Source organism: Bombyx mori, chromosome 22 (genome assembly GCF_030269925.1).
Source record: "Bombyx mori chromosome 22, ASM3026992v2".
Classification (NCBI taxonomy): Eukaryota; Metazoa; Arthropoda; class Insecta; order Lepidoptera; family Bombycidae; genus Bombyx; species Bombyx mori.
In genome coordinates, this window is record NC_085128.1 from 2727363 (window position 1) to 2744715 (window position 17353).

General features: G+C 36.3%; 1 protein-coding gene across 16 annotated transcripts in view; it reads left to right on the top strand.

The window, feature by feature from the left end:
* LOC101741761 (four and a half LIM domains protein 2) overlaps positions 1-17353 on the top strand; it is a 197722-nt gene that overhangs the window by 98362 nt on the left and 82007 nt on the right. For 6 of the 16 annotated variants that reach the window (XM_062674855.1, XM_004924737.4, XM_062674856.1 and 3 more), the window contains exon 2: positions 8298-8523. The exons of 2 other annotated variants lie outside the window; for them this stretch is intronic. In XM_062674855.1, the coding sequence (XP_062530839.1) occupies positions 8339-8523 (185 nt within the window). In that variant the 5' untranslated portion in view covers positions 8298-8338. Of the gene's footprint in view, positions 1-8263; positions 8524-17353 lie in introns of all 16 variants that reach the window. 8 more of the 16 variants (XM_062674854.1, XM_062674861.1, XM_062674858.1 and 5 more) reach the window with 2 other exon arrangements.

Here is a 17353-nt window from a genome sequence, read left to right on the forward strand (position 1 = left end):
AAATAATAAGTAACCCATTATCCTAATGGAATCTTACCTTACGAATGATTTTTAGAAATAGCCGATAAAGAGTCAGCAAGCTGAAGTGGCAGTGGGCTGGCCTTATATGCCGTAGGACTGACGATCGCTGGAGCAGACGGGTTCTCGAGTGGAGACCGCGCAGCGGAAGACGTAACGTGGGACGCCCCTTGGCTAGGTGGTGCGATGACCTCCGCACGGTGGCTGGCAAGAAGTGGATGAGGAGAGCCGCAGACCGGGCTCAGTGGTGTGGATTGGGAGACGCCTATGTCCAGCAGTGGACGACTGTGGGCTGTTGATGATGATGATGATGAATAGCCGATAAAGTGCCTGTAACTTAAAAGGCTTTTTTCTCACTGGGAATACTATGATATATCCATTTTAAAATGGGGGTTAGAAAAGTGTCTTCTTACATTGTTGACGTCTGTGAGCAATAGTGACCATTCAACTCCCGGTGGGTCGTATACTTCTGCCGACAAAGCCAATATTTTTTTACGAAACCAAAAAAAAAAACAATACTTAAAAATAAAAAAGATTAAAGATAAACATAAATAAACAAGTCTAATGGAACGGCACACGTCTATAATTAGAACGATTTCTCAACAAAATTTTAACTCAATCGAATCCGTCTTGCGTCTCACTCGACTCCGCAAATATTTATAAAAACTTCAAAAATAGTTACATTCATTCATTCTTTTGTTTATGAATTGTGATGCCGAGCAAACTCTTGCAGTCACTTAACCTTGTAACGTAGCATCGTTGTCAATCGGCGGAAACGTACATACAGAGTACTGAGGTCACACGTAAATTTGAGATGGCCTTTTGTAGACGTAAGTATTTAAGTTACACACATTAAGGTACTTTATCTATAAGACTAATAAAAAGGGTGCGTGTACTGATGTACGCGCATAAGAAGTTATACTTTATTTTTATTAAATTTATTTCTTTTTTTTTATTTAAATTTTAATCAATTTGAAAAAAAATGGATTAAACAACATCCTCAAACACGCATATTGGACATCCCTTTTCTTGACATCGTATAAATTCGGTAATTCTCGGTACGGTTCAGAAAGTTCACCTGCGGCTATATTCAGACTCGCCAAGTTACGTCGGTCGTATTGTAATGAGCGATTTAGTAAGCAACTTCATTCTGTTAATTTTGTGTCACGGTGCGCGCGCATCGTAAAATTTCACTCTTATCAATTTTTCATAACGCGCCTAAAGAAGTATAACTTCAAAATTTTATTCGACATATCGAAATACTTGTTTATCTCTAATTATGTACATATACCATGTACTATTTACAAAATTTACATATTCCATCTACCGTCCAACACAATAACACGTTAGAAGTCTCCCTTAGTACTACTGTCTACTACAGTGATTCTCAACCACTGTGCCGCGGCACTTTTGTGTGCCGCCAAATTTCAAAAGTGTGCCTCCAAATTTTGCAAATATATAATAATGTTGATATTATTAAATTATATCATTTAAAAAGAAAAATATTTTTAACATGAATATATATTTAAATCCACAAAAAAATAAATTATTTTATTATTTGCTTTGCAACGCGGTTTTTCTTAGTGCCAAATTATGATGAAGCGGCGTGCATAGCAATAGGAATATGTCTCAAGTCGGCGCACACTTGCCACTTCTGTGTACAAAACGTGTTGTTTTAGTGATAGTTGGGATTCACAAAGTATTGCACAGTAGTTACTGCACCTTTTCTTTGGTTAAAATTGGCAAATGTATGTGATTCGGTAGTAAGTAAATAATTTATATCTTTTTCTTTGTGTGCCGCCAAATTTTGAAATCATTAAATATGTGCCGCAACAAAAAAAAGGTTCAGAATCACTGGTCTACTACAAACACTTTCGAGGTCAAGATAGGATGTGTTGTTTGTAAATATTTTAGAATAACATTTGGGTTTCATTTTTATTTGTTTCATTGAATACCTTTTTATGTCAGTGTGTTCAATAATAACTTTAAATTATCTCATATCTTTATTTGAAAATAAATAAAAAATGAACACACGCACCGTTTATTTATATTTAAAAAAAATTATTCGTTATTGTCTATCTTAAGATTTTCTGAGAGAGATCATATTAAGCGTAAATACTGACCCATTGACATAACCTGTGTAGTTTTACATATTATAATTTTTGTTTTGTTTCTTTTTACGTATTATTTAGTACGGTATAGAGTTAATTTGACTATGCATTTAAAAGTAATTCAAATGATCTGATCTCCATTGTTATAAAACACGGGATAATAACGTATCTTCGAATTTTCAATTTTGAAAAGCCACAAAAACTACGTGCTATTTTAAAGTTTTAGGATTGTTCCTGTTATATTTTACGGTGCATGTCAACGCTAGCATTATTACAGGTTACGACCTAGTTTTATTGCAGTTGGAAACCTTACATAACAAACGATCGCTTAGAACGTATTGACCTACTGATGCTTCAAATATAAAAATACTCTCCGGAAATCAGTCTTAACACTTGAAACGCTCGATGAAAAAAAAAATTGATTTTTACAATTTACATAAATACACAAGCTTATAATTGAGATTGATTTCGAATAAATAGGATTATGTTAACCTTTTAGGTTATCTGCTTTAGTTCCACTAAATTTGGCGGGAGATTTGACAGCTGACAAAAAATCGTTACGGCTACATAGAATAATTAATCAGTTGACAGTGACTAGCATTCATTTTCAAATTAAGAATAAAACATCCGTATGTTTTAAAGAAACGTGTTTTATCGCGTATCTGCCACTAGAATGTAATATTCAAGTTATAAAATTCGCTTATTAAATCTTCTAAATCGTATTTATTTTCACAGCTTATTTTAAAATTATGAATGAAATTTCGACACGTTCATTGGAAAGACGTCAATAGTTTAAATTACAGCAGCCCTCTTTGTTGTTGCGAATACAGGAAACGATAAATTTGAACGTACCTATTATAACGCCAGACACTTTCTTTCACTAGTAGCAGATTTGAATGCTTGAATTCAGAATAAAAAAATTTGAAGGAAGTCAGTGTTCTTAAATTCTCCCCTTAACTTATGAAAGGACAAAGCTTTATCAAATATTTTTCTCTTGTTATGAAATGCTTACATTGTGTATCTATAAATTTACAGCGTTCCTTTGCACGCAGATCAAACATCAAACAGCCAAATGTTATGACAGAACTATTATTCAGATCAATCTTATTCTTCGATCTCTCAGAATCATTAGCTCGTTTCGTATTCCGGATCTAAACAGAAATACAGACTTCGAGCAGCTGTTACAAAAGTATAAAGAGAGTTTACATTAAAATGCAGTTTGTATCACGTAAATTTATAAAACTGTTGCAGATAACTTTTAAAAGTCGGCATATACGTTTAATGATGTAAAGAATGAAATGTGATTTATAACGAATTGCAACAGTCAGCTGCAACGCTAAAATTAAACAGAGACTAACATTTATTTCGATTGACGGGAACAGGATCTGCGGAGATTGTTGACGGATCGATAAATATTGTTTAAGAGTTTTTTGAGGTTATGAAATACTGTTGATCGGTAAAGTTTTTCATGCAAAAAAGATGGCTGCCATTTTATGAATGCAAAAACGAAAGTTAATAAAAAAGAATCGTGTGGTTTTATGAAACCACGGTAAAAGTGAAACATTTTTTACATTATAGACATTTAACAAAAAAAATTTGGAATAATATTCCATTAAGGGTATAAAAATCGCTTTATCAGTTTTCATTTTATACTTGCAAAATTGGAATGATAATGGGAAAGGATAAAAGTAGATTAAGTCTCCAACTAATATTTTTATTCAACCCGCCACCATATTGGCCTTGGCCGCTCTGACGAGCGCCCTTCACTTTATCCCTACTCCGCGGTCGACCGTCACGCGACATGCAACACACAGACGAAAAAGTTTCACTTTAATAATGCTAGCTTGCACATGATATGCGCAGAACTGAAAATCATATGCCCTGAGGGGTGTTAATGCCGGCTATGAGCGCCTTCTTGAGGACAAAGACACGTCGCCTCGAATTTCTGAAACATTAAATATAGAACGAGCTACCTTTGTAAGCAGTGGGACACTTTGCCGAGGTCCGTGATCACCTTTACCATGTCATCATCGTGACTGCCACGTCTTCCTTCACGAGGGTACCCGTACGAGCATTGCTAACGCTGTAGTCGACCATAGTGTATATTCCACAGCGGACTGCCGCGGTGTTTTTGCCAGCGACCATCGGAAAGTACACCAGTTCAAAAATCAGCAAACTATTTCATCGATATTAAAATTTATCGATATTTAGTGTTTACTAATTACTTTTTTTTCGTAAAAAAAGCAAAGCTATAAAAACCGCTGTATGTAGGTATATTTAATCTTGATAAGATAACAGAAGCCGAATATGTTGGACTAAAATCACATTTTTTCACAACCAACCAATAGTGATAAGTAATAGTGGGAACTTCGTATTTATGTGAACAGAATAGCAGGGTACATTGTTAATATATCGCTTTTTTACTTGGAATTTAATATTATAACTCCTAACATAATATTTCATGAGAAATCACATTATATTCTTTCATGTTCGAATTTTAACAAGCTCAGTTATGTGTTGCCAACATAATAACGACGCGGCTACGTGTCATTTGTAATGTGTTAATTTGACGTCTTATATTATTATATGACATTGGTATTCCATCCAATAATATACTGAAGTTTATCATCAATAAAATTATGAAACAAAATAATAAACTAGGTACACAACTAACAATAAATTTCAATACAAAAGTAATTTAATAGGGTAAAAAACAATTTATTATAGCCGAAGTTTAAAAACACGAGCGAAAGATCTCGATCCAACAAACATTAATTACAATTCCTAAAATGAATCGCTCCGTTCTAAATCAATATTAAAAAACTAAACTACAGACGAATCACCATTAAAAGCAAACACGACGTTTTCCCAAAAGGCCGCCACCAATAAACAGGTCTCTAGCAAAGCAAATGACTGTTCTAGAATATATCTTAAGCTTAATATGATCTAGTATTAGTTAATGGTATGAATGAGTCACAACATTGAAAGGGCTTGATAACTGATATGTCTTACGTTCTGCAACTCTCATTAGGTCAAGTCGGTCAAGGGCTCAAACTATTTGCTAACATCAATAAATATAATTTGCCATCAGTTTTATAAGTCTTTCTTTGTAATTTTATATTTATTTATTGCTTAGATGGGTGGACGAGCTCACAGCCCACCTGGTGTTAAGTGGTCACTGGAGCCCATAGACATCTACAACGTAAATGCGCCATCCACCTTGAGATTTAAGTTCTAAGGTCTCAGTATAGTTACAACGGCTGTCCCACCCTTCAACCCGAAACGCATTACTGCTTCACGGCAGAAATAGGAAGGGTGGTGGTACCTACCCGTGCGGACTCACAAGAGGTCCTACCACCAGTGAAAGTATAATATATTATTATATATTTAATAAAATATATATAATAAATAATAAAATATAATATATTTAACCATTTAGGACAGTTGCATTTGTATAATTCTGAAAAGGTTCATCGTATAGCTGGTCTTGACGGCAAACAGTACATCTAATTTGTATCGTAAATTTGTTTTTGATGTGAACACGCAATAACCTTTCAACATACTCAAAGCGCATTTAATCCATACAAAGCTTCATTAGAATTATTAAAGCCCATATACGCTAGATCTATTAAACCAGTTTACGAAATACGTGGAGCGATAAGCGTGCGACTGTCCTTATTTTGGATGTGAGACAATGGAGAAGGTCGGGGAATTGTTTAAATTAGACACTTCCTGATGAATGAGTACTTGGACTGCGATCTTATTATACTGTACATTTATAATGGTGATATGCGCTCGATGTCAGTGGAGATGATAGTATCGCCTTCAATGAAAACATCGCTTTTATTTACTAATAAACACTGATAACTGTGATAGTTAAGTTAATAAATAAAAATTAGGTCAACGACCTCGTGGACAGGGACGTCTTAAATTAGGCTGGGGCCCTTGGGCACACAAGAATTTGAGGCCCTTTTGGAAAGTAAAAAAAGCGAATTATAATAACATTTTTTTACTGAGTATGAAAATTTATTATAGGTAGGTAATCAAATAAAGTATCATATTATAATATGTCATTAATGATATTAAAATGCTGCTGGTTTTTAGATGCGTTCGGAAATATTATTAATTAGTACAGTAGGAATAGGCGCAGTCATCGATATAATGGCGTAGTATATGCCTTGTAAATACCTTCTGATAAGATTACTGATTTGTGAAAAAAATGTAATTCGCCCGACAAAAATGTTTTGAGAATAAATGTGTGAGAGAAATTGTCGGTCCTTAGGGGCCCCCTGAGAATGGGGGCCCTGGGCACGGGCCCCGTGTGCTCTTATGGTAAAGACGGAATTGCTCGTGGAAACAAACAGTATTTGTAAAATCACGAATAAAAAAATTCGGTCCTATGACTAAAATGTTGAGTATATTTGAATGATTTATTTTGTGCGACCTAGAATTATTACACCGCATACTACGTTCGATTTCAGTTGATTCTGTTGTTCCCATTTTGTGTACACTAGCTGCTACTGGGCCCTGCAGTTTTGGCTGCTTTCAATTTGTAATTGTAATACAATGGATTAGATGTCATTTTTGCGGGATAAAAACTGAATATGGTTATGCTACACTCTCTTCCAGAAAATGTAATAATTTTAGTATCTTCTACGGTTTCTGAGAGTCTTGTTACTTTAACGTTTTAATCTCATGTTTATTATTGTCATTGATTAATTTCCGATCTTTGAAATCCTTTATAGTTATTTGTATTATATGTCCGTTATTCGTCTCGGACAAATAAGGTTTTATTTGTCTAAATTTGAATATTGTACTAACTATCGTCTTGTTTTCACTAAAAAAATATATCTCAATACGCTCTTACAATTTATGTTCATTTTTCTAAATCAACGTATAAGCTTTTAAATAGTTGTTTATCGCTGTAAACGAGTTGATGTGTTCACGAGCCACGTGGTGTTAATTTACTTGAGCCCATGAACATTAGAGCGTGAATGCCATCACCCACCTTGAGACACGGGGTCGAAATTTAACTTGTACTTTACAACGGCCGGTCTAACCTCAAGCTGGAACAAATGACTTCGGCGCGGCAAAAGTAGTCGCATACCCGTGAACTCAAAACCCCTATCACTTCTAAATCGAAGTATATATATCGACGCTTGAATGGTAAACGTGACTAAGCGACAATAACTGCTTTGTACATAAATGATAGGCAATAACCATATTCGATGCGCAAAAACAATATATTTCTAGGTCTATTAAAATCATTTCAATCCTACAGCTAGATTCGTTAAAATAGATTTTTTTTCAGGTATTTCTCAGGTATATTTTAAATTAATTTCAACTTTAAATCAGTCTACTGTAAAGTTCACGCATTGTCGCTTAGTCATGTTTGCCTTTCAAGCGTCGATATACATAATGACGTAGGACCGTATCCGAAAAAACTAATGAAAGATTATGTCCTATCATGAAATAATTATTCTTGTAACCCTCATGTTTTGCTCTCGTCGACTCAACACGGGCCACTCGACGATCTATACCATTATATATTTTTCCTGTTTATGTTTCATTGTATTAAATTCTAGTTCGAATTTGCCACCAGTCGGGAACGTACGTAATAGAACGCCTGTCGCGGTTTTAAATTCATATTAGAGTCTTTGATTTTTGCGGTAAATTTTTAGTTACTCTTACATTACACGTCATTTGTTATCGGAATGAGATTTAAGTCTTTACTACCAAGCAGTTGAAGTTGATTATTGTTTGTACAAAGGCACTTCCGACATAAAGATCCAAATATCGAATATGGTTTATGGAACAAAGTGTTAAAATTTACTTTTAATTCTTTAAAAATTACTCGTGTCATTTCGAAATTATAATAAACTAGCGACCCACCCTCGCTTCCCTTGGAAACTGTAATTTATTATTGATTTTTCCACTAATTAATGGATGTTATTATACATATAAACCTTCCTCTGCAATCACTCTATCAATTAAAAAAAACCGCATCAAAATCGGTTGCGTAGTTGTAAAGATTTAAGCATACATAGGGACAGACAGATATAGGGACAGAGAAAGCGACTTTGTTTTATACTAAGTAGTGATATTCACCGCGAACAAATTAAATTTCCTTCAAGAACAACCTGACAAACATTAACAGCCTATAAATAGCATGAACATTCTTGAACGAAACAAAGTGAAGTGAAACTTAAATGCCTCCAACGGAGATATCGCAAGACGGCATGCTGTGCCTGTCGAGACACGAGAACTGCCCCTGGGACGAAGCCCTCAAGTCAGCCGAGGTCACATGGACCGGCCTCAAGTATACCTGCCTGAAGATATTGCATCTGTATTGCAAAGTTTTCGATCAGGAAGATGTACTGGAAATGGTTATTAGGTAAGTTAAGTATAAAATTTCCTAAGACCTCATCCTGTATCGAAGATTACCGAATTATTATAAAATACAATGAAGCCTTCTTGGCCTAAAAGATAAGAAGGCCGGTTACTCGTATCGAGCGGTACGACTATACTTGTGTTCGAATCCCGTAGGCAGGTACCAATTTTTCTAATGTAATACGTACTTAAAAAGTGCTTTTCGTGTGGGATATTTGCGTTATCGATGTCTATGGGCTTCGGTAACTATCTATAAAGAAAAAAAGCTATTAATTCCAATATTCGGTAATGTTTTAGTAGTTAGTCTTATTATATACATACTCTATCTTACAATACTACTAATATTATAATATGATGGACTGGAGGGGAAGCGCGCTAGAGGAAGAGCGTCAGCTAGATGGGTTGACCAACTCAAGGAGGATATGGGGAACGGTACATATGGCGCAGAACCGGACCGAGTGGAGAAGATTGACATACAGTCACGATCCTCAGCATTGAGGGAACGACCAGAAAGAAAGATACTAATATATATACTAAAATTATGTATAATATAGCATAGAGTTTGCATTTGCAGTCGCAGTGCACTTGTTCTTGTCTCGTAATTGTATTCTTGTACGGCATGTGGTACGAAAGAAAATCCTATCTTGAAACCGACATTACATTTGATTACAGCTGAATATATTAATTGTTTCACTTATACACGATAGAGTACACGCTAACTGGAGAAGTATCAACGGATCTACAAACGGACATCACCGCGGGCCAAGTCTGGTATCTTTGCTAAAAGTATTGGCTAAGACCGATATTCCACCCCGACCCATCGTATTATAGTGAAGGTCACTAACCACTAGCCTATAAATGTGATCGATGTTTATTACCCTCAACATACATGCAGATAGTCTGATGATATAACGTCTGACTGTGACTGTGATAATAAAAACCAAACTTTGACGAGTTCCTAACTAAAGCTGCTCTTAAGGTTTAATCTCGCAATTTTTTTATAGTTATTATACTATTTAAATCGACGAATTCTTTCGATGGCCGGAATTGCCCTAAACCTTATTTTCTTAACCAAAAACACCATTAAGATTGTTACGAGCTCATGGACATTAAAAAGATTTACACATCTGTCAGTATTTAGTCTCACCGCTCTGTAAATTATCACTGTGACAATCTTCTTTTGATCCTTATCCCACAGTATGTGGGGTAGGCGCAGCATATGATATCATGTTGCCTATAGGGACTTGGCATGAGGATTGCAACCGGCCGCATGTCTGACGTCAGTCCTCATTGGGCTATACCTCCAATGGTATATCCATTGCTACATTCATAGCATAGTTTTTCTGTTTTTTTCTTTTGGTGTTTCTTTACTTCATCCGTTTTTGGTTCTATGATTTGCATATTAATAAGTCACTAACATTTACACTAACATTTAGATTTTCAAACACCAAAAATATTAAAATATTAGATTTTGTTCAGCACGATAATAAAATCTTCAAATAATAGTAATTTCGTATTTAATTAGATTGTACCAATAACAAACATTAAACTAGGACATCGCCACTGGTGAAACAAATCACCGATGACGCAGATTTACATACAATTAATAATGACTAACTCGGTGGCTCTTTAGTTAGTGCCTCTGACTGCCGGTCTTTTTGCCACACACCGTCAGGTTTCGGGGTGAAATTCCCTCCATGGCCTTTTTCTAATTAATTTTCGAGAAAGTGCAGAGTACCTTGATAGTTTACCGTTGACAGCGGCTTGCCTGTGCCCCTGGGATTGCTGACATCAATGAGCGACGGTAACCTCTCACCATTTGGTGGGCCGTATACTCGTCTGCATACAAGCATATAAGAAAACGGCCTGACTATGCCCTGTTATTCCTAGTCCATGAGCGACAGTAACTACTGACCATGTGATGATGATGACTTGATGATCTCTAAGCTGGCAATAGCAAAAGACTTAACTCATTCTGGTTCCCGAGTATATTACTACTATTATAGAATATGAACATTATGACAGACAAACGTCGAGACAGACGTAAACCTGACCAACAGTGTCTCGAATTAGACCCGGCAACGAACTCATAAAATAATGGCGTTTCGTTTCTATCGCATATTTCTTTAATTGTAATTAAATTATAAATGCTGTGAATAAAAGAAGTAAATTTTAATGGAATTGAAAGCCGTATCTTTCCTCTTATCTATATTTTACCTGAAATTCACGCAGTATATAGTACGCGATGTACAAATTCTAATTTGATTCAAAACACAAATCGTGGATGTGACATAGAAAGGTGCAATAGTCTCCACGTTGGTGGGAGAGTCTGAGGCAAGAGACGTTAATGCAAGACAGTTTGAGTCAGTACAACTTTTTCATGGTACCCACAAATAAAATATTTGGCCAGAATATTTTAAATCGCAAATATAAAGCACTGATTGTGAGACATGGAAGTTGGTTTTTGTTTTGCATTCAGAGACCACTATAATAAACATTCTATGCAAAAATATTGTTTTGACGGACTTGTTTAAAGATGGCCATTAATTACACTTGGCTCAAATCGTGGATGTGACATAGAAAGGTGCAATGTGAAGTCGCCACGTGGGTGCGAGGGTCTCAGGCAGGAGACGTTAATGCAAGACAGTTTGAGTCAGTACAGCATTTTCATGGTACCCACAAATTGAAAATTTGGCCAGCATATTTTAAATCGCAAATATAAAGCACTGATTGTGACACATGGAAGTTGGTTTTTGTTTTGCATTCAGAGACCACTATAATAAACATTTCTTTCTATGCAAAAGTATTGTTTTGACGGACTTGTTTGAAGATGGCCATTACACTTGGCTCAAATCGTGGATGTGACATAGAAAGGTGCAATAGTCTCCACGTGGGTGGGAGGGTCTGAGGCAAGAGAGGTTAATGCAAGACAGTTTTAGTCAGTACAACATTTTCATGGTACCCACAAATAAAAAATTTGGGCAAAATATTTTAAATCACAAATATAAAGCACTGATTGTGACACATGGAAGTTGGTTTTTCTTTTGCATTCAGAGACCACTATAATAAACGTTCTATGCAAAAATATTGTTTTGACGGACTTGTTTAAAGATGGCCATTACACTTGGCTCAAATCGTGGATGTGACATAGAAAGGTGCAATGTGAAGTCTCCACGTGGGTGGGAGGGTCTCAGGCAGGAGACGTTAATGCAAGACAGTTTGAATCAGTACAACATTTTCATAGTACCCACAAATTGAAAATTTGGCCAGCATATTTTAAATCGCAAATATAAAGCATTGATTGTGAGACATGGAAGTTGGTTTTTCTTTTGCATTCAGAGACCACTATAATAAACGTTCTATGCAAAAATATTGTTTTGACGGACTTGTTTAAAGATGGCCATTACACTTGGCTGTTCTCATTTAACAACTAGCAATAACGTTCTTAATTGTTTTCGAATTGCTACTTTTCTCCTATTCGTTTATAAAAACACCAGACTAAACAAAAGCATCATATCACCGACCTTTATGTAATCTCCTGCCCGACGAAATTCAAGTTTTAGGCAACTGCAACAAATTTTATGTTTATTTTAACGGCTCCCAAAGTTTGAGTAACGAGAAGCGTTCGCTAAAGATTCGTTCCCGAATTTTCCAGTCTTAAAATTCTATTCCTGTACCATTTGTTGTCTTATATCCGCTGTCACGTGGATTTCGGTAAACAGGGTCACCTCTTTCGGTTTCATTCGAGCCGACGAAAACTTTAAAGTGTAATAAATCGTTACAGAAAAATATATATCGAGGAAATTAAGTAATGTAAACTTTATTCGGAAATTGATGGACGTTTTTCCGATTTAAAATATATTTCACAATCCGGCTGCGATATATTTTTATAAGTTTTCTTAAATGAGGACGCTTAAGAAAAATTGTATGACCCTAATATTTCAAAGAACCTTACTTTAAAACCTTACTTTAAGAAAAACAAAATCTTCACTTTTATTACACGGGGTGTGTTACTTCAGTTATAAATGTATTAAAATTCGAATAATGTGCACCCTCCTAAGCTTTTAACACACCCTGAATGTTTCGCTTTGTTCATTTTGCAAACGATGCTATCTAAATGGGAAGGGTGGGCCCGCCATTAGACTAAGGGTGACTCCTAAGAGCTATTTCAGGGTTGATGTGACACTACTATTCGCTAGCTTTCCGCCCGCACCTTCGCTAGCTTGGACTGATTGCACCGCTGTGGAATCACTACATAGTATAAAACAAAGTCGCTTTCTCTGTCCCTATATCCCTACGTATGCTTATATGCGGTTTTTTTTATTAGATAGAGTGATTGAAGAGGAAGGTTTACATGTATAATAACATCCATTAAATAGTGGAGAAAGCAATAATAAATTACAGTTTCCGAAGCGAAGCGAGGCCGGGTCGCCAGTGAAATATGCATCTAAAATATTCCCCAGGATTAGAACTATTTCCGTACGGAACTTCGTCAAAATCGGTTCAGTGGTTTTTATGTTAAAACGTAATTGATAGGTACACAGAGTTACTTTTGTATTTATTAAATTAGTATTGAATATAAACTGGGAGAAGTGGCGATTGCTCGTGAGGCGCATAACATCTGCCCACAGCAATGATACGGAATGACGACCACGACCGCTCTGACAAGAATGATACGACAAAGGAATTGATGTGGATTTGGTGAAATGCGAAACTGAAGTGCTGGCACTTCAATATAAAATAGTACCAAGCAGTTTTTAGTTATCATAAAAAGGGAATAATGCCCATTAACTGGCTATAGATGAAATGATGACGTAGCTTACATTTAAATATTTCAATTAAAGTGTAACCTAGCAGTATACAGGAAGGAAATTGTGTCCGTAATTATCTAAAGAGGATATATTGACTGACACAAAAGACTATTAATCCCACAAAAAAAAAAAGTGGTATCATTACAATACTGACATAATCCTGAGCAACGCGTGCAATTTTAAGAGGAATTTTTCTTTTTTAAATTTAATATTTAAATTAGTCTTCAAATGTAAACAAATCTGTATTCACGTGATTGTATCATTAAACTAATATTGCACTAGACTAGTCTAAATCGATTCAAATATATTTAAGTTTCCAAATATACTGTTTTTCATAATAAAAATGGTGTTCGATTTTTTTTTTATTACGAAAAGCACTCAAGAATGCAGTTGACAGCTTCGAAGTAATTTATATTATTGATAACTGTAAAGAAATAAATAATTAATTGGGAAAATAAGAATTTGAAAACACTAATAATTATAAAAATAGGTTTTTTGATAGTCAGCGTTATGCCTAGTAGTTGATGTTCATGAATGACAATATCCACATTCCATCGAAATGGAGTTTAAAACTCTACCATTGCTGGTGATAAAAATGAAAATTACATAACGTTACCCGAATAAACTGCAAGTACATAAACATAATCTTAGATTAAAATACGGCCAGAAAAAATGCAGTTTTTATAACTGGCTATAAACAGAATTGTTGTGTATTTTTGGTGTTTTATTGCACCTTTGTGTTATCAAGTTTAGTGCAGAATAATGCGATGACGCTACTCGCAAATGTAAATATTAATATTGCATCTGACCTCACTGATATATTTATGCAGCTTTTAGAAACTGCTTTCGGAGTATGCATGATATATATTCTTTCAAGATTATATTTCTTTCAAGAATATATTTCATTGCTTCGGCATTGCCGTAAAATATGTTGTTTTTTTTTTCTGAGTCCATAGATATCAACACTACAGTCACAATATATTTGATCGTTTAAATTTGTAGTAAGGTATAATCGTTACGAAAATTGTTAGCCCACAGAGTTTCTCGCCGGATCTTCTCTCTTGCTAGGACTTCTTCTTCTTCTTCGTCGCTGCCTCATTACTGAGGGTCGACCTTGGTCCAGTTTTTGCACCAGCTTCCTCCAATGTTGCCTGCATTCGGCCTGCTTAATGGCGACAGGGACGCTGGTGTTTGTGGCCTCCTTGAAAAAATTCCGTCCACCTGGTTGGCAATCTTCTTCGACTTTTCTTTCCTACCACGTGACCTACAACAACTAGTGTTAGCAAATTCTCTCAGGATGAGCCCGTAAACTCACTTATCCGTCCGGGCGAAGCTGGCATAGCCTCTTAGGCTACCAGCGAATAGGTAGGAGAAAAAAACAAAAATTGCAGGCATCTGAATAGGTCACGGAGACTTAACTCACTGTTCACCTGATGTCAGGTTCCTCATGGACATTACAAAATGGACGGTGCAGCTCACCTTGAGCCAGAAATTCAATAGTATTGTAATACGATTGAAAAGGTCGTAAATGAAGTCGTCGTGCCCTAAAGGATAAGGCGTCCGGTGCGTTCGTATCTTGCGATGCAACGGTCGAAATCCGCAGGCAGATACCAATTTTTCTAATGAAATACGTACTTAACAAATGTTCACGATTGACTTCCACGGTGAAGGAATCAAACGTATTATGAGTCCGCACGGATAGAGTCCACCGCCCTGCCTATTTCGGTCGTGAAGTACTAATGCGTTTCGACTTGAAGGGTAGAGCAGCCGTTGTACTGTTAAAATTGCGACTTAAATTATATCGCGAGGTAGGTAGCGGCATTTACGTCGTAGATGTCTATGAGCTCCGGTAACCACTTAACATCAGTTGGGCCGTGAGCTACTCCAGTCCACTCATCTAAGCAATAAAAATAAAAAGTCCTTCAAACTGGAATGCTCTTGTCGCAGTAATGAATGATTGAACCAACCGGTCACCGTCCTCGTCTAAAACTCGCTTGCGACGAAGGGCTCGACGAGTGAATTAACCCATAGACACAGCCCACTGAGTTTGCCGCCGGATCTTTTCAGTGGGTCGCGTTTCCGATCCGGTGGTAGATTCTACGAAACGCTGCTCTTGCTAGAGCCAGTGTTAGCAACACTCCGGTTAGAGCCCCGTGAGCTCACCTACACGTCAGGGAGAAGCTGAAATAGCCTCTCAAGGCCATCAGCATAAGTAGGAAAAAAAATTGTACCAAGCACACCGGGTCTACAACATTTACTGGTGGTAGAACCTCTTCTGAGTCCGCACGGGTAGGTACCACCACCCCGCCTATTTCTGCCGTGAAACAGTAATGCGTTTCGGTCTGAAGGGTAGGGCAGCCGTTGTAACTATACTGAGATCTTAGAACTTATATCTCAAGGTGGGTGGCGCATTTACGTTGTAGATGTCTATGGGCTCCGGTAACCACATAACATCAGCTGGGCCGTGAGATCGTCCACCCATCTAAGCAATAAAAAAAAACCTCTCAAGGCTTACAACATACGCAAGCCAGACACATAGACGAAGCTTTGGTTCATCTAAATTAATACATACTTCATATTATTATTAATAACACTCAACGCGGATCATGTTGTTCTTACATATTGCAACTTTATCACTGCTCTGTGGCGATTCGACCGCAATTATTTATAATTGGGTACGCTCAAGCTGCTCAGGAATGTATTGTCTGAAATATGTACAGAGTATTGAAGGTAGTGTGCAAAGAGGAAGATATAGACTTAAGAGAAAATGAATGGATTACCTGAAAGACGATATGTGTAAGTGGGGACTGAGCGAACAAATGGTGTATGATAGAGGAGTATGGAAGGAGAAAACATGTTGCGCCGACCCCAGGTGACTGAGAAGGGCAGGAGAATGATGATATTGGAGGTAGGATGTGTTCTGAATCATTCATGCGTTCCAGTTTGAAGGGCGGGGTAGGTCCAGAATACAATTGCGACACGACCTCATGTCTTAAGATGCGGAGGCATTTATCTTTTACTGTTTATAAACCTCTATGATCTTCTCACTGTCTGTGTTCCTATTGCAAACGAATGAAGTTTCAAACTCGGCGCTATCATTCTTATTTCTACGAAGCGATTTCCGCGAACCATGTCGAAAGCAAACAACATTATCACTGGCACGTTAATCGAATGTTTGAAAAAAAAAGAAAACTCACAAAACTTTCAAGCATATCATAATAAAGTAAAGCATCGAATGTACACGACATAGATGGGAAGTAGCGTATGTTTGGAGCGCAGCCAAACGCTCGCGTCCGAGCATTACAATGATATATCATGTTAATATCTCAGACTAGAAGAATTAAATTAAGTAAATGTGAAGAATTCACGGTAATGACAACATTCGATACAAATTATTTCTTATTGTTATATGCGATGTGTACCTAGACTAAGCCGATGTTAATAAAATATGATGCTATACTTACTTTGAGTCATGAGATCATGCGATGTGTAGCTAGTCCGCTGGTAATAAAATATAATGCTATATCTACTTTGGGTCATGAGGTCATGCTCTGTGTTTGAAATGACGGCTCTCCCACTCTTCAAAGTAGAACTTAGGACTGATACGCGGCCAAAAAAAGTCGGGAATATACCTATATATGTACATTAACTATTTACAAAAACAAAAAAAAATTAATTATTTTAATACAGTATAGTTTAATATAGTATATTACTATAATAATATACTATATACTATAATATATTACTGAAAAATATAACCTGCCTGCGGGATGCATTGACCTGGTCTCATCGCTCGACACAAGTATAGCGGCTTACCGTTAAGGCTACATACGTAATTTTACAGTAACATTATCTATTGTAAATAATCTATTTATCTGCAGCATTAAGTATGGTACTAATATGGTCCACATAAAAAAATATATAATTATTTTATGACCACGATTACCAAAAAAAGGTGCCTCACTTGACACATAAAAACCTTAAAAAATTATAAAATCAATCTGTACATTTTTACTCCATCAA